Raw genomic sequence first — 19,552 nt, 5'->3', positions numbered from 1 at the left:
CTAAAATGGTCGTACAGTGAGAGAGGTTCAAAGACGGCCGTTGGCACAGTCTTGCGACATAGCGCAAAAACTCAAAACTACTTACCATAAGCTCCATTTACAAAATTGGCATGCCAAGTTGGCCTCTTTTCCTAGCAATTACCGCGTCCATATCCCCCTCTTTCGCTTCCTCCTCTTTTTTCTGCGCATATAAAAACACAATTGGCAAAGTGCGATTAATTTTGCTTTGTTTACCACTAGCGCATGCTGATGACGTTTTATTCTTCTTGTGTCGTAGCCTACGATTCAATAGATCATCATCCTACAGTCTACATATAATTTACGTTGTCCGACCCAAGTTTATTATCCATCCATGTTAAGCGTGATTTTGTAATGATCTTATAGGATTGACGAAATCGCACAGTCTGTGGCAGGCATTAGAGCTCTGTGGTGGAAATGTTCACGAACTAATGACTGATTCATCCTAGTTTGCTGCAAGTTGTTTGAATCAGTCACAACGCTTCTCGAATCAACAACTGACCCATTGATTGAACCGAGAACGGTCTCTTTCGCACAGATGCGCAGTCGGATTAACGATATTAGTGTAGCCTAAATGAAGTATACAATAAATACAAATATATTAATATAGGCTTTTAATCTAATAATAATTTACATTAACATATAACAGTATTAATATCAGATTCGTATTGACCCAAGATTGTGAGTGAGCTGGTATTAGGAGCATTTGCCTTGTAAAACAAACTGGAACTGGATATATGCATTTCACTAAAATAATAATAAAACAAATTAATTTTGTGTTTATTACACGGACAGACGAATTACAAAAAGACCCATATTAATAAAACTTAAAAATAATTAGTCAAAATAAACGTAACTACGCCATGACGTAAAGGAATTGCTGAATCATTTTAACGATTCTTTGAAATTAACTGTTCAAAAGAACCGATTCTCAGAAATGAGTCGGATTTAATCACTTGCCGTCAGATAGGCTACCACTAATACTATTTTTGTCCTACCGTTGAGTGGTTTCTTTTCCCGTATCTGCCGTGATTCAGCTGTCATATTAAGACCTGCGAGAAACTTATCGCTATCGTTGGAGTTGTCTGGGTCTACACATTACAAACGGATTCAGAAGGTTAACTGAAAACAAACTCTCTCGCTCACACACACACCCACACACACAAAGCTCGCGCTCGCCACTAACAGGTGTTTCTCTCACATGGTTCTGTTCTGTGTGCTGTGACTGACTGCTTCGTGGGATGCTGCGAAACGTGTTCGGTGTCTGGAGGAACATCTCCGTTATTAGTCGAAATGGCAAGGTAGTGCCATTATCTGGAGACAGATGCGGTAAAGCCTCAGCCATTCGAATGTAGAGCCGTCTAATTACTTTATCTCCGAAGAAAATAATGAGCGAAAGAAGAGATGCGCCGTCACCAGCATAATTGTCTTTTGTGTTAAAGCCGTCAACTCTTTTCTGCCGACCTGTCACAATGGTGGTCTCTGGTGTATGAAGACGTGGATGTGAGCTGTTAAGTTAAAGATTCCCCTAAAGAAATCGTGTTGTGGAGGAGGTGGGGATACGGATTGTGTTCTCTGAAAGTTTTTGGTGTCGCACCGTCAAACTGGCCATGGCTGCGGCGATCGCCAGCTCCCTCATTCGGCAGAAGAGGCAGGCAAGGGAGCGTGAGAAATCAAACGCCTGCCGCTGCGTGAGCAGTCCAAACAAAGCCAAAGGAACATGCGAGAAACCCAGTCGACTCAGTGTTTTCTCCAGGGTCAAGTTGTTCGGCTCCAAAAAGCGCCGGAGACGACGACCAGGTCTGATGTTACCTGTATTTTTAATGTCATTTTAAATGGACATTATATTTGTAACAGAATTGCCATTATTATCAATGCATTTGTGTATTTACTTTTTGCTTGTTGTGTTTAAGTCATACAATAAATTTACGGTCTTTAAATTTCAGCCAGCATGTGCTTTCACACTTCATTGTAAGAGCTCATTGAAACTCCGTTAGATGACCTTACAGAACTTCTCTGGCATTCATTTGACAGAGAAAAAGGCATAATTGTAAACAACTTTTTGTTATTCTGCAGATATTGTGTTGCAATGATGTTGATGCTGATGCTGATTCAGTGTCAGCTCTCTGGTGTGTTTAATCCCTTCAGAGACAGAGGACAATAGAAAGCGAGCTATTGCCTGACATGTTTTTGGACCACAGCTAACTAGCAAGCCAGATGCCAGACCCTGGTGATTCAATCTCACACAGTGGGCCATGTATATAGATATATTCTGCAGCAAAATCTGCTATTATTATGAATGGTTCAGTCTTCTGAATGGTTCTGTTCAGATTTTGGGTGTTTTAGTAACTGCAATCCCTTTACCAAAAGTTACCTTATCTAACCATCTATAACACACATTCAGCACAGCTCTTTACTTGTAATCTTGTCGTAGGCTAGTCTCAATTTCCTTGCTTCCCTCCACAGACAGTGTCTTACATAACCCTTATGTGAAAACTTGGCAGAAGTGTGGAAGTTTGTGTGTAGAGTAGCGGCTGTTTACAATAGCAATTTTGTCTTCATTAAACAGTCTCATGCTTAATCTTGTTCACAGATACACATGGACCAACACTCTCACATGAATGTGCTTCTTTACGCGAACTTAAACATGTTTTCATATCCATGTGATGTTTGATAGGTTGAGGAGTGAGGCCTCTGCAAATCTATGCTCATTTGTACTGTATAATGTACCATAGCAACTGTGCGGTAGTTTATTTTTTATTTTTTTCTGAATTGGTATCTAATAGACTTCTTAAATATTCAGGTTCTCTTTGTGTTTTCTTGACTGAAATTTAGATTACAGATGTGTTCTAGTTTCTGTTATAAGATGTAACCTAATATCCACACATTTTTAATCTGCTTTGATAAATGAAAGTTAATCAGTGGTAATAGCATGATCCACCAACTTACTAAGCCTTATTAACTACAGATCTGCTGATGCAATCTGGTGTTTTGCACAGGAGACGTGGCCTGTATAGATGTGTTTCTAAGTTTCAGTGATGCAGATCAGACCCATTTAAGGTGTTACTGCTGTGCATCTACATATTCACATGGATTCTTCTCATGGCCAGGAGACTGCAGTTGCAGACTATTCTCACATGTAGATATTTTGTGTTTTTGTTTGTTCCTGTTGTCAGTGTGTTCCTGTTGTCAGTGTGGTCTGTTGTTTGTAAAGCATGCTCAAATCTGTAGAATATGGAATGCTCTTGCTAAGCCAGGGTCTTTGAAGCCCCTAACACTGTCACTGTGGCAATGCCTGTTTAACTCTCTCTCTCTCTCTCTCTCTCTCTCTGTCTCTCTCTCTCTCTACCTTCTGTCTCTTTGCAGAGCCCCAGCTGAAGGGGATCGTAACGAAGCTGTACAGTCGACAGGGCTTTCATTTGCAGCTCCAAGCAGATGGAACCATTGACGGCACTAAAGAGGAGGACAGTGGTTTCAGTAAGTCAGCTGGCATCTTGTTAGAATATGTTCTCAAATATTCACCTATCCAGACACACCTTGAGGTTCAATGTTGAAAACAAGGAAATACTAGATTAATAGGTTTATACATTGGCTCCCAAAAAAGTATTTGGACACTTTGATATATGAATGTTTTTGTTACATCATTTAAACCAAGTGCCATTTAATTTTAACTCTTTCTCCGCCGTTGATGAGTTATCTCATTTTTTTATGAGAAAACGCTTTCCTGCCTTTGACGAGTTTTTAAGGCTTTCCGTGTTGTTACTGTTATATGGTATGGGGCACTATTACGCATCTCCTGAACAAGTACGGTATCTCCAGATAAAAACACAGGAAAAAAGAAGCAGAAACGAGTAATCTCAAATGTAAGCAGATGCATATTAAAAAATAATGTGATCATCAACAATAAACATCATATAAATCAAAACGTCCTAATGTTACTGAGTGAAATGTTGACCCAGGATGAGCTACAGGCAAGCTTTAGGGGTGTTTATGGACTCGATTTACTCCATCTGTGTCTTGATCATTGTTCTGAATCTGATCCAGATGTAGTCAAAAACGATTTTCCTCAGCTTTTTGCTCAAGATTTTGCTTTTATTATTAAACTTGCCCACATTCACGTGTTGATAAACAAATAATTTTTTTTTGTTTAAAAGCCAAGGGTCTGTTCCTTCTTTTGAGATATTGCATGTTCAGATATTCATACAACAAAATATTCTGGGGGCCATGACATTTTTGTGGAAACGCTGGCGGTGGCTGGTAACTTTTTTTAATAGAAATATAGAAACTTTTCAAGCAAATGGTTTTTAGGCTTGAAATGATACTGTAAAAAAATATACTGTTTAGAATAAAGCATAACAAAATATTTGTCCATAGTTACTCAGCTAGTACACTGACTTCATACTTCCTAGTTAGACCAGTTGGTTAAAAGCATTACAAAGTAATTGGTTCTGGTCTTGCATCATTTATTTGCAGATGCCACTTGGTTTGATATATTGCATCTAATGCGATGACATCCAGACATTTCGAAGTGTGACTCAAGTGTCCAAATTCTTTTCTTGGGGCCACTGTATATCTACTGGTACTGTATTTCAATGACAGCTGCTGCTGCTGTTATTGTTTCCTGTGCATTCTTCCTTCAGACTTCATCATTTCTGCCTTATACATACACTTAGACAGCTTCAGCTTTGCCTTTCACTTTTTAATACCTTTACAGTTCCTGTATTGGCCAGAAGAGTCAAGTTCTCGGTTCTGTGTTATCCTGAAATGAAAAATTCAGCAGGGGCGGTCGTATAAAACCACCATTCTGCAGAAAACAATTATACTGAGAGCATAGTCAGTGTACAAGAGAAACATTTTTAGGCAGATGTCCATAATGCCTGAGAAACAACTTTTTTTCCCCCCTTCCTCCACAAATTATTTTGCGTCATTTGAAGTCATCTTGCCGGGCACCTGCAAGTGTGAATTATTTAGTCCGTAGGCAAGTGCGGCACCACCCAGTCAGTGTTTGAGCTCTACTGCGTATATATGAGCGAGGATGGAGCAGGCTGGCTGGTTGGCAGTGCTCTAATTTAATATGTGCTATATCTCACTGACGCTAAGTGTCTGTGGCATTCTGGGGCCTGTAAATTAGCTTGACTCTATTCAATTAGTCACTGGGTGAAGATGATGCTCATATCGTGCAAATGAGTTTGTGGTGATCGGAATCGTTTGGAACAGTGATCACTCAAGGCTCCAAATCCTCTCAGCCATCAAGCTCATCTAGATGAACACAAATTTGTATCTAGTGCACATAAACAATGTTTAACATGAAGAGCCATGCTAATTGAAATAACACCCCCTACTTGAATTTAAATAGTGGTTGTTTGACTCAAGTATACATGTTTTATTCACCCTTGAGTTGAATCTGCGACGCTGGTGTGGTTAGCAACTCCTCTCTCGTTGCATGCTCATTTATTTTCTTGTCTGTATTCTTCCCCTGTGTGATTGACTGTAAGGTAAAATGAGTTATAGGGGTGAGATTACATAATAGCTGACCTGCTTTTCCTACCACACTCCCTTATTTTGTGGAAAGAATGAAAAGCTGTTGCTGGAGAGAAGTGGGAAAACAGGGAGCTTCTATCTCTCACGCTACAAAAATAGAATTGTTAGGAGCTTGGTGCCCTTGTCTCCATAGCGACGCAGTGCAGTCCTCTTGGCTCTCTCTTGGTGTGTGTGTGTGTGTGTGTGTGTGTGTGTTTGATAGGGATGAGGGTCTACTCCAATGCTCACTATACTCTCTTGATGTATGTCTCTTACCATATCTCTGACTGTTGCTCATTGCACTTCTGATCAGTGCCAAGTTATGTCATTGTTTCACTTAAATCGCTTAAATATCACACAAGTGCCAGGTTTTAAGTGTGTTTACAGCAGATCTCAGCCAAATACTAATTATTTTTGCCCTGAAGGCATGCCATTCTGCTATAAATAATGAAAAAATATATTTTACTTAAAAAAAAAAAAATGTTTTTCTAACTGCGTGAGGAATGAGAATGTCCCATTCCCATTTGCTAACAGTGGATCAAATTGATTTTATTAGATGAAATTGAGCAGGGGGTTGGAAAGCGGACATTTAAATATAAAGACCTTATTGAAAATCAGCCTTTCCATCTCTCATGTCTGACTGTGATGAGCTCTTGGAGGAACAAGACAAACTCATTCTGGGCAGTAAATGTCAGGTATGGCTGCTCTATTGGATTATGTCTCTTTGTGCAGAGTTTTAGAGCTTAATTCAATTCCTAATCAATGTGTCTTGGCAGGAGGCCTTTCTCTCCGTCAACATTAGTTTTTATCTCTGCTAACTCGCCTTCCGTCTATAGAGTGGGCTGATGTGTTTTTCAGTCAGTCACAGTCATATTCTAATCAGTCTGATTTATCTCCAAACATAATAAACTGAAATACTAACATCTGAATGAAATGCCAAAATGCTTCTCTAAACAAGCAATAAAAGTGAATTCAGATTTACTGTATAGAGGTTTATCCAGATTAACCACCAGAATTGACACATCCAAGATCCTTTAGTAATAAAAGTTAAAGGGTTGGTTCACCCAAAAATGAAAATTCTCTATTGTTCACCTTTATTTTGTTCCAATCCTGTATGACTTTGTTCATCTTCAAAAGACAAAAATAAAGATTTTAATGGAATCTGAGAGATCAACGATGGCAGCTCAACCATTGATACGCAAAAAAACAAACATAATTTATTCTTGGGCGTTAAACAAGCACGTTTCAGCTTCCTTTTTCCATATTTGTTGATGTTAATATGGGGTGGGCGACTATTTTGTTTTTAAGCCTATTTTGCAAGTTACTATACAGTACAGCCAAACAAGTTTCCCTATTTTAAACATTTTGCCTTGCAAGGTAAAAAAAATGACAGATCATTTAGGCCAAAGTAGGGGTGGGGGTGACACATACAATATAAGTTATGAATATATTAAAAAAACAGTGCATTAATATTCTCAGTTGGTGCATTTACTGTAACAGTAGCATTTAAGTAAGACATTTAATAAACAAATGTAAAAATAAAAACTGCTTACACTTTATTGTATGGATTAAATATACACTGATTCTTAAAGCTACTGAAGTTATTCTGTCAAGAGCAGTGAGTGATTTTCTCTTTATATTTTGTTGATTGATTAACATTAATGACACAGACGGCAGTAGGTTTATTAAGCAGCTGCCACTTTGGCCATGTTCACACAGCAGCGGAATACAGTTGTCAGTCCTATATTTAAGTCCTTAATATGTTCATGACGACTGCGTTCTATAACCGAACTCAGTCCGCTACATTTTCAGGAATCATAATCGCGTTTTCGGAAGACCCGCGCTGTATGAACAGAACCGGAGTACCGCTGTGTGGCTAAACATGTGATGTGAGTGAATGTACGTTGCGTTGTACATAATTTTGGGACTTGGTGCCCGAATTGAACTGTAGCACGATACTATGATCTTTCTTCAAAGGCAGATCGTGGAGACATTTGAATCATTCATGATTGAAAATCATATTGCACACCCTTTGTTTATATATGAATAAAAGCCTAAATTAAATCTGTTCGACATATAAAGCAATCGTGTCTCTTCAGAAGACTTGGTTTAAACCGCTCCATCCATATGAATTACGTTATTTTGGAGCATCAATTTTGGTTGTATGGATTTTCAATGAAGGGATAGAAATCAGGTTTTATTAAAAATATGAATGAATGAAAGTCAACGACCAATGAAGGTGAGTAAATGACAGAATTTTCATTTTTGGGTGAACTAACCCTTTAAAAATAAATGAAGAGATGAGATAATATTTTAATATGTTTACACATTTTTTGTTGATCAATCTGTCACAATCTGTAATTGTGTTGTGTTTGGATCAAGTAAATGTTGACAGAATTTTCCTTTTTGGGTCAACTAATCCTTTCCGGCCTGGTTTCACAAACAGGGTTTAGATCAGGGGTGTCCAAAGTCGGTCCTGGAGGGCCACTGTCCTGCAGAGTTCAGCTCCAACTTGCCTCAACACACCTGTCTGGAAGTTTCTATATGCCTAGTAAGACCTTGGTTATCTGGTTCAGGTGTGTTTAATTGGGGTTGGAGCTAAACTCTGCAGGACAGTGGCCCTCCAGGAGCAGGATTAGACACCCCTGGTTTTTTATAAACGTGCCTAAAAATATTACTGATGTACATCTTGAAACAAAACAATATCTCTGACAAGTTTTAAGGTATTTTAAGACAGCTCAAACATGCATTTTAGTCTGGGCCTAGGCTTAAGCCTTGTCTGTAAAAACCAGACAATAATGTTTCATGTGATCATGAAGGTTTTTCACCCATGTTTTCAGTTATTGGTACTGTAGGAGAGATGCTTTTCTGAATTCGGATTGTTATTATACTGGCCTTTTTGCAGAGATGATTATGGTGCCCTCTTGATCTTCCCAGATCTCAGTGCTCAGGTGCTCTATTAGGTGTGAGTAATTGAGTCTCCTCTCCACAACCCCCAGAAGCCAAGCTCGGCTAATCCCTCTCAAATGAAATCCGCCATTATGTGTGTATGCCACAAATAAAAAATATGCAGATGTTAAAAACATATTATCTTCCTATTGTCCTAATATAATCAATACCTATTTAAATCAACTGCATTTGACATCTAAGAACTCTTCATATGAACTCAGTTGCTATAAAGCACAGAGCAGGAAAAGGGCTGATCTCTACAGGTGGCCTGGCTGGTGTCCGAGAGGTTCAAAGGGGGAGAGGAAGGACCTTGAAGTTGGATTAGAGGAGATGGAAAACACTCCGGACTGTTGTGTAAAATGGCAAAATGGCCGTCGATTGAGCTCTGCAGGAAATAAAAAATAATAATCAAGAGCTCTCATGTTTATGATGAAAGGTAGAAGGGGTTACTGTTTATGTTTTCTCTGGAGAACGAGGGAGCAGAAATTAATGGAGAGTTGTTCATTCAGACAGATTTTTAATGAGATGAGTACTATAAATATTAACACACGTAATTTTTTTTTGTCAGATATTTTCCTTTAAAAGGATAGTTCACCCAAAAATCTAAATTATGTCATCATTTACTCATCTTTATTTAGTTCCAAACTTTCATTGAACTTCAAGGATGTACATTTGAGGTTCCATTTACCATATTTGATATGTTCTAAATCTGTTATAAAAATAAAGCCATCGTGTTTAGAAGCCCTGGATTTAACGGTTTGATTCAAATGCCCCTGGTTTCACAGACGAGGCAGCTAGTCCCAGACTAAAATGCATGTTTGATCTGTCTTAACAGAAAGCAATTTGCAATTAAATATCTTAAATTATGTCATCGGCATTGTATTGTCTCCAAATGTGTCAGTAATTTTTTTTTTCTATGGCATGTTTATAAAAGCTATCAGGTTTCATTAAAAATATCTTTATTTGTGTTTTGAACAAAAGTCTTACGGGTTATGGATTCAAAATGGGAATTTTTAGATGAACTAAGCCTTTAAAACAAATTGCATAATGTTTTACTTTTTTATTGATCAGTCTTTAAAATTACATGTGTGAGTACATGGCAGAATTTTCATTTTATAGTGAACTAAACCTTTAAAGGATGAAGGATGGATATTATTTCAGATGACGCATGTTTATATTCTTAAAATAAGAAATATTGAAATGTAATATCTTTTATGATTGCCATGTGAAGTGTAAATTTGGTAACATAGATCAATGTGCACTTCTGTTAACACACGCACACACACTCTCTTGGAAAAAGCAGCCTTTTACTTTAAAACAAGTTTGTTTCCTTCTTGGTTTTTTTATTAAGCTAGGTTACATAACAGTGAAATGGCTCACGCATTTTTTTTCTTTCAAAAAGCTTGTGTTTTTTTCTTCCCAAGCTTATGTTCCCCAGATATTCCCAGTGTCAGGGGTGGCTGGCTGGCTGCTTCACTCTTCTTTCTGGCAGAAAGAGGCTGTGTGGATGAGAGAGATTGTCAGCTTTATGGCTTACGTGGTGATGGGGGGACAAAGGTGTGAGGAGAGTTGGCACAGCCAGTGATACCAGGAAGCCTGAGCCCCGCACAGCTCACTAACTCTGCTCAACAGAGAGGGAATGTGTGAAAGAGACAGAGAGAAGAGTGTGAAACCGACAGAGAAAGAGAGAGCGTGTGTGAAAGGGAAAAAAGAGGAACTATGTTAAAGAGACATTAGTTCAGAGAAAAGTTTGTTTTTCACTGAATTTTATTTTATTTCAGCTTTTCAGTTAACGATAAAGATTGTTCATAGTTGTAGTTAACAATAATGTAATGTTAAATAAATGGTAATGTTAAATGTAATATTTAAATAAATAAAAATTCTATACCTACATACACCTATAGCATTGCAAAGTGCTTGCTAGGTTGTTCTGGGTGGTTGCTAAGATGTTTTGGCCAGTTGCTAGGGTTTTTCTAAAGTTTTTTCTAAAGTTGCTAAAGCATTGTTTCTGGCTGTGCAGATTTAGTGGTCTGCTGATTCTGGTGAGTTTGACGCTGTGTTGAAGCATTTGTGAGTGGACAAAATGTCAGCATGGCTATGATGATGATGAGGATGATGATATGTATCTGCATTCTCAGACTCGTTCTACTTGCATTTTGTGTTATGTTCACCTCTGAGTCAGTCGCACTTTATTCGTTTCTGGGGGCTGTGCAAGAATTTTGCAATGCAAGTGAACACTTCAAATGAACTCAGACCATCTCATTTATGGTGTTTTTCTCCAGGTTTACTTTATTTTCACTCTCCCTGACTTCACATGTATAATAGGTCAGTGGTTCTCAACTGGTTCGGCCATGGAACACATTTGCACACACAAGCACAGTATAATATCTGACAGGACAGTAAAGTTCATTTTTCTGAGGTGAGAGACTTTATTTCATGACAAGTAACGAAAATAACGTTTGAATATTGACTCTGACATATAGCCTGACAACATCTCATCTGACAGCAGATACTGAATCAGGACAATGTGTTTTTCTCAGACATTCTTTACTTAAACTGCATCTGACAGAAGAGTCAACAGCTTTCACACACGTCTTTCAAAAATAAGTTTCTCATCAGTAAAACATTTAGAATAGTTTTTTGTTTTGATGGTTTCTTTGACTACGAATTATGCAACCCACTCAAAACAGTCTTGCAACCCACCAGTTGAGAAACATGGTTATAGGTTAACTATACAAAATGCATAATAGTGGTATCCTAATTAATTAGCTGTACAAGGCATAAATGTTTGGAAATCTAATTGACTTTTCTTGTTTCCTATACAGCCATGTTCAACCTTATCCCGGTGGGCTTGCGAGTGGTGGCCATCCAGGGAGTTCAGACCAAACTCTATCTGGCCATGAACAGTGAGGGCTACCTGTATACATCAGTAAGTAACTGCAACTTCCTATTTAGATGTTTATTTATGTGTGCTATACTTCACGCCTTCGGCTGTTTTAAATCAAGAGGGGAAAATCACTCCAAGCTGCCTTTGCATAGACCAACACCTGAGCTCTAGTCATTAACATCCCCCCCACCAAACACACACACACACACACACACACACACCACTCATCTACTGCCAAATCATGATATCAGACACTCCAGATAAACAGACCTCCATGTGACCCAATATCAAATGGTATCATAGCCTTTAAGATGGTTTCTTCCTTCTCAACCCCACTTACTATGCTGAAAAAACTGTCACTCCCAAGAGCACAGTAAAGTGTTTCACAGATTTATCCACATAAACAGATGATGCCTCTATTGTGCGCTATTCTCACACCCTCTCTCCATATGGCATGCTGTCAGAAAATAAGTTAAGTTACAGCTGTGACAAATATCTCAAGATGTTTTCATAACCTCAGCTCCACACTCGTAGTTTAGACTATGCGCAGTTGCGTGATTACAGGGTAGATGGCTTAGAGATGTTTGTTTACTGACTGTGGTTGGGCCGCCCTTTGCCCCCCTCACCCCCTCTCAGTCCTGACCTTACGCCTGCCTGTACCAGACGAAATGTCGGCTCTCTGGCATTCGTCTTGGTTACTATGGTGATGCAGGCAAGGCAATATGTGGGTTGTGTGAATGTTCACCAGTCCCAATCATTTTGTTCAGCTTCTACAAATGATTGATGAGACTCAGTGCTTTCACAATATCCTCCAGGATAATGTGAAATTATCTGTAATTCGCAAAATTACTGTATGTCGATATGAAAGACTGTTTGTAATTCCTCTAAATGTTTAAAGTACATTGAAAATACTATGAATCATCAGTATGTTCACTTGTCAGGATTATTTGATTTTTGACTGTTGCTGTAATTGTGAATAATTACCATTATTGATGCATAGTTGTTTGCCTAGACGTTTTAGTCCCTTCCTTACGGAGAGCTTCTTCTCCATCTTTCTCTGAAATAGGAGGACAGATGAGTTTTCCCAGTGCATGAATTGAGTAACATGCCTTTCATTACAAAGATGACTAATATCGAAACGTTGAAATATTCAGAAACTCGTGAAAATATGCTGAACAAGCAGCCTGCACCCCAACACTGATTGACTGCATGAAGACATGAATAACGCAACAACCTACCTGCCAAACTTTTGCTGCAAGACAAATGTCAGAATTTCACTATGTGGTAGGCATTCCTGGAGCCTGTGTTGTCTGACAGGAGAGTGGGCGCAAACGAATATACAGTCTCAACAACACAGCATACACTCTCTCACTCAAGCTCAATCTCGAGGCTGACAAAAATTCTCCATATTATGAATAACAGTGGAATGATGGGATGTAGGTAGGAAGCAGACGTTGCCTGAAAAAGCTGGCCTGGCCCAGGATAGTAATGGGTCAACTAATTGACTTCAAATGACCAACTTTACAAAGTTCAACTTTATCTAGATTTTACAAACATACATATAGGCATAATGATTTGTATACTGTACAAACTGTATATTCTATCCTCTAACCCTAAACCTTCCCCTCACAGAAAACTTTCTGCATTTTTACATTTTCAAAAAACATCACTTGATATATACATTGATTTAATATTTGTATGATTTATAAAGTGTTTTCCTCATGGGGACCAACAAATGTCCTCACAGGGGCAAGGATTTTGGATATTACCATCGTTCCATAATGTAGGGATAACCAGGACTACACAGCCATTCAAAAGTTTGGGGTTGGTAAGGTTTTTTTTGTTTGTTTGTTCTTGAAAGAAGTCTCTTATGTTCACCAAGGCTGTATTCTTTTGATCAAAAATACAGTAAAAAACAATAATGTGTAATATTACTAAAATGTTCTGCCCCACTTTATATTAGGTGGCCTTAAGTACTATGTACTTACATCAAAAAATAAGTACAATGTACTTACTGTGTTCAAATTGTATTGCAAAACACCTTTGCTGATATTGAAGTGGGATACGGGTAAAGTTATGGACAGGTGTGGTGGCATGGGTAAGGTCCAAATTTTCTAATATATTTTAAAATGTAATTTATTCCTGTGATGGTAAAGCTGAATTTTCAGCAGCCATTACTCCAGTCTTCAGTGTCACATTACTTTTTTTTTTTATCAATATTGAAAACGTGTACTTTCTCAGGAGTATTTTATGAATAGAAAATTCGACATGTAATTTTTTTTAAGTTAATTTGAAGCAGATTTGTTAAGTGACAGCATTAATTAAAGATCAAATTATTTGCATCTCTTGCACTGCATCAAGCCACTCCCATAATATCTGTCACCACTCCAATTAATGCACGGCTTAGAGTAACTGTACAACGTGTGTAAGACTCCAATAAAATAATTAAGTAATTATTCCATTACAAATAAATCTCTCAATCAACACATGGCTGTGTCTATAGTATTATACACATTTTACACAACATTATAGTATTATTTTCAAATACATTTTTATATTATTATTACTATTTAAAATTAGTATTGGCCCTGGTTCAGTAATGAACTCTTGTAATAAAGTAGCAGTTGCTGGGACAGATTTTAAGTATCACCTCAAGATGCAATCTAATCCTGTTTACATGAAATAAGCTGCTCCCAAGCAGGTTTAAGCTCAAGGACCTGTTGCTATGACAGCAAGTCCAGGATGAGCGTCGAAGAACCAAACAATCCAAGATCATGCCAAATCGTCAACAATCAAATCCAAATCCCCCTAATTATGCAGGACTTTCCTAAGACCGTTTAGTTGACAACTCATTTAAGCAACCCACCATCTAGGCAATTTAGAAAATATTATTTTTTGCAAATACCTGTTCCAGGAGCAGTGTTTTCAGCTCACTCATCCTCACTGCATACCTGTTGTCATTTAATCTGTCCTGTGTAATGCTGTTTTCAGGAAGCTTTGGGCTGGAATCGCTTACAGCAGGCAAGAGATAGACTAACAAGGCAGCAGACAAGAGACTCCTCCATGAAGTCTGACAAAAGCATGCCATCGGATCATAATGTTTGGTGTGATGTATGCAGCCCTAGCATATCCAGTAGGAGCCTTTGCTGACAATAGGGAAGCAACAGGATCTAAACACACATGCACACACACAGTTACTGCACATCCCAAACACAAGCACACTCTCTAACTCACGGCGGTTCTCTGTTCCCGCTCAGTGACTTTAATGATGTATGCCTCAGCGTCTGTAATTAAAACATATGTGCCGGAGTGCTCATTAATTTAAGCTCTGTTCTCCACAACAGTAACGTTGTGTTTGCCGTGTGGCATCTTGGTCGACGGCAGAAGGATGGAGGCTATATTTAACAGTTTCTCTGAGTGACAGCACAGCAAGGTTCTGTAGGTGTTAATATTTCATTCCAACTGTAACCGTTAGTCCTGGAGTGTTAATTCACATAGGTCTTTGAACATTCATCATCATTTACTCCCTGTATTCATTTCCATTTATAAAAGCTTTTCCTGCAGTTGCGTCCTCTCCGTTTTGAATCCTATGTATTTGTGCAAAATTGGATCTACCCTTTAATTTAAAAAAATAAAATAATAATTATAAGCAGAATGGTGGAGAGCTTTCATCTGACATAAGTGGGTACTGCGTGTGTGGCATTACAGCATTCTAAACAGTATTATAATGATTTAGTATGCTGTGATTCCGAAGGCTCTCTGCTTTTGTAATGTGTATGTTTGCTGCTGGGCTCTCTGATATTCCTTATTGACTCTTTAGCTGCTATGAAGCCACACAGCCAGCCAATCACACACCAGTGATGTTGGAAAATCTCCAATCAATGAAGAGAATAGTGAGTGATGTATGAGAGCTTTGAAGCTGTGGCTGTGAGGGTTCACGCCTGCTTGTAGTTTATAGTTTATCCTCCTCTGTGTGTTTTAAAAAAAATTGTTTGAATATAGTTATTTCTACACTACCATTCAAAAGTTTGGGGTCATTATATTTTGAAAGAAATTATTACTTGTATTTAGCAAGGATGCATAAAAATAATCAGAAGTTACATTGAAGACAAGCAGCCCACTAGCCTGGCGTGGCCATACTCAATTCTAGTCAGAATTTGAGTCTGGTACCGCTCCATTGAGCTTTGATTATGGGGCGTGTTTCAACCGAGCCAGGAAAGACCTCAATTGGATAGACGCACAACCAATCAGAGCAACGGAGCGACGCGTAACGTTAGTTGTCAAATGTCAACAGAACTCAACTGCACTGTTACCAAGTCCGTGTTTTTCTCCATGTCCGCGGGTTGAAGCGACCCCAATTATGTGATTTATATAAACCCAAGAATGCGAATTTTAGCAGGCAACCTTGCCAAAATAACATATTTTGCCAACCAAACGTTTTGAGTAGCAATTGTGCGCGACATTGCAAAAACACTTGGAAACCCTGTCTGCACGCACGCATGATTAAGTAACGTTACAAGAAAAACATGAGTGTAAACGATCTTTGGCAGTAATAAAATAATTTAAGGATACACAGAGTACTTACCAACACGATCATCGTTTCTGAGAGAAATAGTAAAGGTGAACGCATATACGAACAAGTTCTCCGTTTAGGATAAGAGCAAATTCAACCCAAGAGCCTTCGATGACGTGGATGATTACGTTACTGTTGATCATCTGTCCATCATCGTCTAAAGCCCGCCCTGACAATTTCATTGGTCCGAACAGTTTCTGTTCGGGCATAATTCCTCCTCTATGGAGCGAGTCCAGACCAAATTGCCCGAGCAAAACATTTTGTGGGCGGGGCTAAATTCGGCTGGCATCCAGGCTAGCAGCCCACCTGTTTTCAACAATGATAATAATAGGAATGTTTTTTGAGCACCCAATCAGCATATTAGAATAATTTTTGAAGGATCATGTGACACTGAAGACTGGAGTAATGATGCTGAAAATTCAGCTTTGCCACCACTCAAATTATGTTTTAAAATAAATTAAAATAGAAAAGAGTTCATTAAATTGTAACGATATTACAGTTTTACTGTATTTTTTATCAATTAAATGCAGCCTTGCTGAGAATAAGAGGCTTCTTTCAAAAATATTTTTAAAAGATGTAGTAACCCCAAACTTTTGAATGGTAGTGTATTTCCGTATTGTGTGTTTTAAAAAAAAAAAAAACATTTTTATATAAAAAAGTCACACAGAGATTTCCATGACCATTTGACTGATATTGCAAAGTAATCATTTAACAGTTTTGAATTGAAAAATGAAAACCGATTCATGAAAGTGAATCAAACTATCGCCCAGTCATATCTTTGTGCCCCCCGACCCCGAGAAATAAAGAACCAATCAATTAGTTGACAAACACAACATGGGTGCACACACAAACATCCATTATGTAAAAAAAAATGCTTGGAAAATAGCCACATTGTCCATGGCATTGCATGTTCAACCATAATGTATCATAAAGCAATATTCTGCAGTTTGGTGAAATAAATAGTGTGCATTCACAATACTACAACACAGTCAGTCAACAGCACATAATTAAGTCAGATTGACTCATCAGGGCAGTTTACTTAAAGAAAAGTTGCAGAGTGACCTTTTTTGTGTGAACCTTTCAGTGATCACCTTCTGGAGATAATTTGGCAGTCCATGAATGAATTCTTTCTTTACCACTTGAAAGCATAGCGAGGGTGTGTAACCTCTGCTGACCCACGGCATGTTGTGTGTGCTTTTTTTTGTGATAAGAAGATGGAAAAGAATAGATAGAGAATACATGCATGAGTGAGTCTGTATGTCTGAGTGCAAATGTATTCATCCATCAGCTTGACAGTGTGTGGGAGAGAGGAAATCAATTAAACATTCTGTTCTGTGCACACGTTCTTTACATTTTTTGGCTTTAATGATAATACCTGCTGCTATATATCAGTGAACACATCAAATATTAAAACAACCTTGCAATTATAAATGGTTTTATCACAACATATTACAAATGAACAGTTGATCAGATGATAACCGATGCACATTGGCGACGTGCAGGCTGTGAGCTGGTCTGCGGCCGCATTTGAAGTCGAAAATTAGTTTAGTGTTGGGTCCTTAGGAACAGCAGAGACAGGCACATCAATATTAGAAGCCCTTAGACTACAGAGAGAGCACAGACACGGTGGCCTTCTGTAGTGACCATGAACAGTATTCTGAAAGGGGAGAATTCACCCTACAGGGCACTTTCTACCATTCCAGTACACTTTGGTGTTTTTAAAGCATTTAAGGTGCAAATTCCATACCTTTACTATTGCGTGTTTTATTTATAATGTTTCATAGTATTTTTTTTATTATTTAGATATTAACAAACTGCAAATACCAAAGAAAATCTTCCCTTTAAATTGCAGTGAATTGTGAAATGTAATAATAGCATGCTCCTCTGAAAAAACGTTCCTTATTCATTGATGTCTATTTAGGCACTGTTCTGGCAAACTCACGTTCAGTCTGGTGCCATCCTGGTATATAACGCCCACCGTCCAATCAAATGGCTGATTTAATATAATCGAGCTCTGCACTGCTTGTCTCACTTTGAAATAGGTCTATGTCACATTACAGAAGTAAAATAGGTCCTGAACAGCAATTCACATCGACTTTACAAGAAATTGAAAAAGGAAAACCGTAGTCCTGGGGTAGTCCTCTCAGTAAAGTTGGCGGCATCAGCAGTGCGACTCGCTCATTTGAGACATCTCGAGCTTTAATGATAATTATTCAGATGAGCTAGAGAGAACGGTGAGGTACAGGTGAATAGACCTGGTTACCTAGCAGCTTTACTGCTTCGAGCAGGGAGGATCAGCCTCCGACTGGAATAGATTCTGTCAGCTTTCCGATTTACTTGGTTTCCATAAATGGAATTGGAGTGGAATTGGAATTGGAAGAGGGAGAGTGGGTAAAGTAATGAGGTAGATTGAGAGGGATGATGAGGAAATGGAGGGTGATATACAGAGGCCAAAAAAAAGAATCTTGGAGAAAAATGGAGAAGCTGGCTGGAGAGGCGATAATAAACAAGGTTAGTGGTTGAAAAAGATATTGAAAGACAGGGGAGAATTTGGAGGATGGATCAAGAGAAAGAAAAGCAATATGGGAAAAAGAGGAAGGTAAAGAAAATATTGGGTGGAAGGAGAGAGCTGAGCGAATGACAGGAGATAGAGCACCTATATGAAGACCAAGTAGAAACTATCCGTTTCTAGCACACACACAAACATCTCTTCGTGCTTCTCCGTCAGGGAGGGGGAAGCCCTTTGGGAGAAGGGAGGGAGGGGCAATGCGGGATTTCCCCTGCCAGAGGAAAAGATATTAGATACGAATCAGTGAGCTGGCAACAGCATGACTGCAGCTCCTGATATAATTACACTTGGAGATAGAATCAACTCGAACACAAAGTGCAACAACACCTCAATATCTGCTCTCTTTTATTTGAGCTATTAGGATGGTGGATTAGTCATGTGGTTAGGGACAGTACTGAGAAACAGGCAGAGCCTACATCACACACCAAAATGAACACTTCGATACTTTAGTTGCTGAATTTTACAACATAATACGTGGTTTAAACATAATTTATATGAAAGTAGCAATTCAATAAAATTATTTTTTTTCCCCCTAGAAACACCAAAGCCAACGTTTTCATTTAGCCAAAAAATTAAGTAAAATAAAGTTAGGGTAATTATAATTAATTTAATGAAGTCTGCATGCCTTATCACTGAAGAACCGCTAGCTGTAGTCTAGCTGATTTCAGCCCTCCAAAATGGTTTCAGCCAACCAAAAATTCATCTTGTTCATTTATTTATTTTAGAAATTTCAGTGAATTGCAAAATAAGTGCTTTTCCCACAAAACCAAAATAAAAAGGTGGATACTGTAGAGCAAAATGTGAGATTAATATCTCTTGTCCCATCACAGTGCACATTAACTCGCTTTCCTTTGTTTCTTTGTTTGCAAGTATATGTGCGGTAGTTCGATAAAACTGTCTCCTGCCTTTGTTCTCCACAAGACATCAGTGGGTGTCCAAAAATATCTGCTGTGTTATATAGCTGTTCTCCAGCGTTTTTAAATGATGACTCTGCTGACTGCAATTTTCATCACTGTTGGTGATTAAAATGGCATAG

The 19,552-nt window shown here is 38.4% G+C and overlaps 1 protein-coding gene across 5 annotated transcripts in view; it reads left to right on the top strand.

The window, feature by feature from the left end:
• Nucleotides 1–19,552, top strand: part of fgf13a (fibroblast growth factor 13a) — a 151,747-nt gene that overhangs the window by 112,287 nt on the left and 19,908 nt on the right. For 4 of the 5 annotated variants that reach the window (XM_079839168.1, XM_079839170.1, XM_079839169.1 and 1 more), the window contains 2 exons: nucleotides 3,385–3,495; nucleotides 11,313–11,416. In XM_079839168.1, the coding sequence (XP_079695294.1) occupies nucleotides 3,385–3,495; nucleotides 11,313–11,416 (215 nt within the window). Of the gene's footprint in view, nucleotides 1–951; nucleotides 1,819–3,384; nucleotides 3,496–11,312; nucleotides 11,417–19,552 lie in introns of those variants that run through there. The other variant, XM_079839171.1, reaches the window with a different exon arrangement.

Source organism: Gobio gobio, assembly GCF_949357685.1.
Source record: "Gobio gobio genome assembly, chromosome: 16".
Lineage (NCBI taxonomy): Eukaryota > Metazoa > Chordata > Actinopteri > Cypriniformes > Gobionidae > Gobio > Gobio gobio.
The sequence above is the reverse complement of the archived record's forward strand: the minus strand, read 5'-3'. Positions and strand labels throughout refer to the sequence as shown.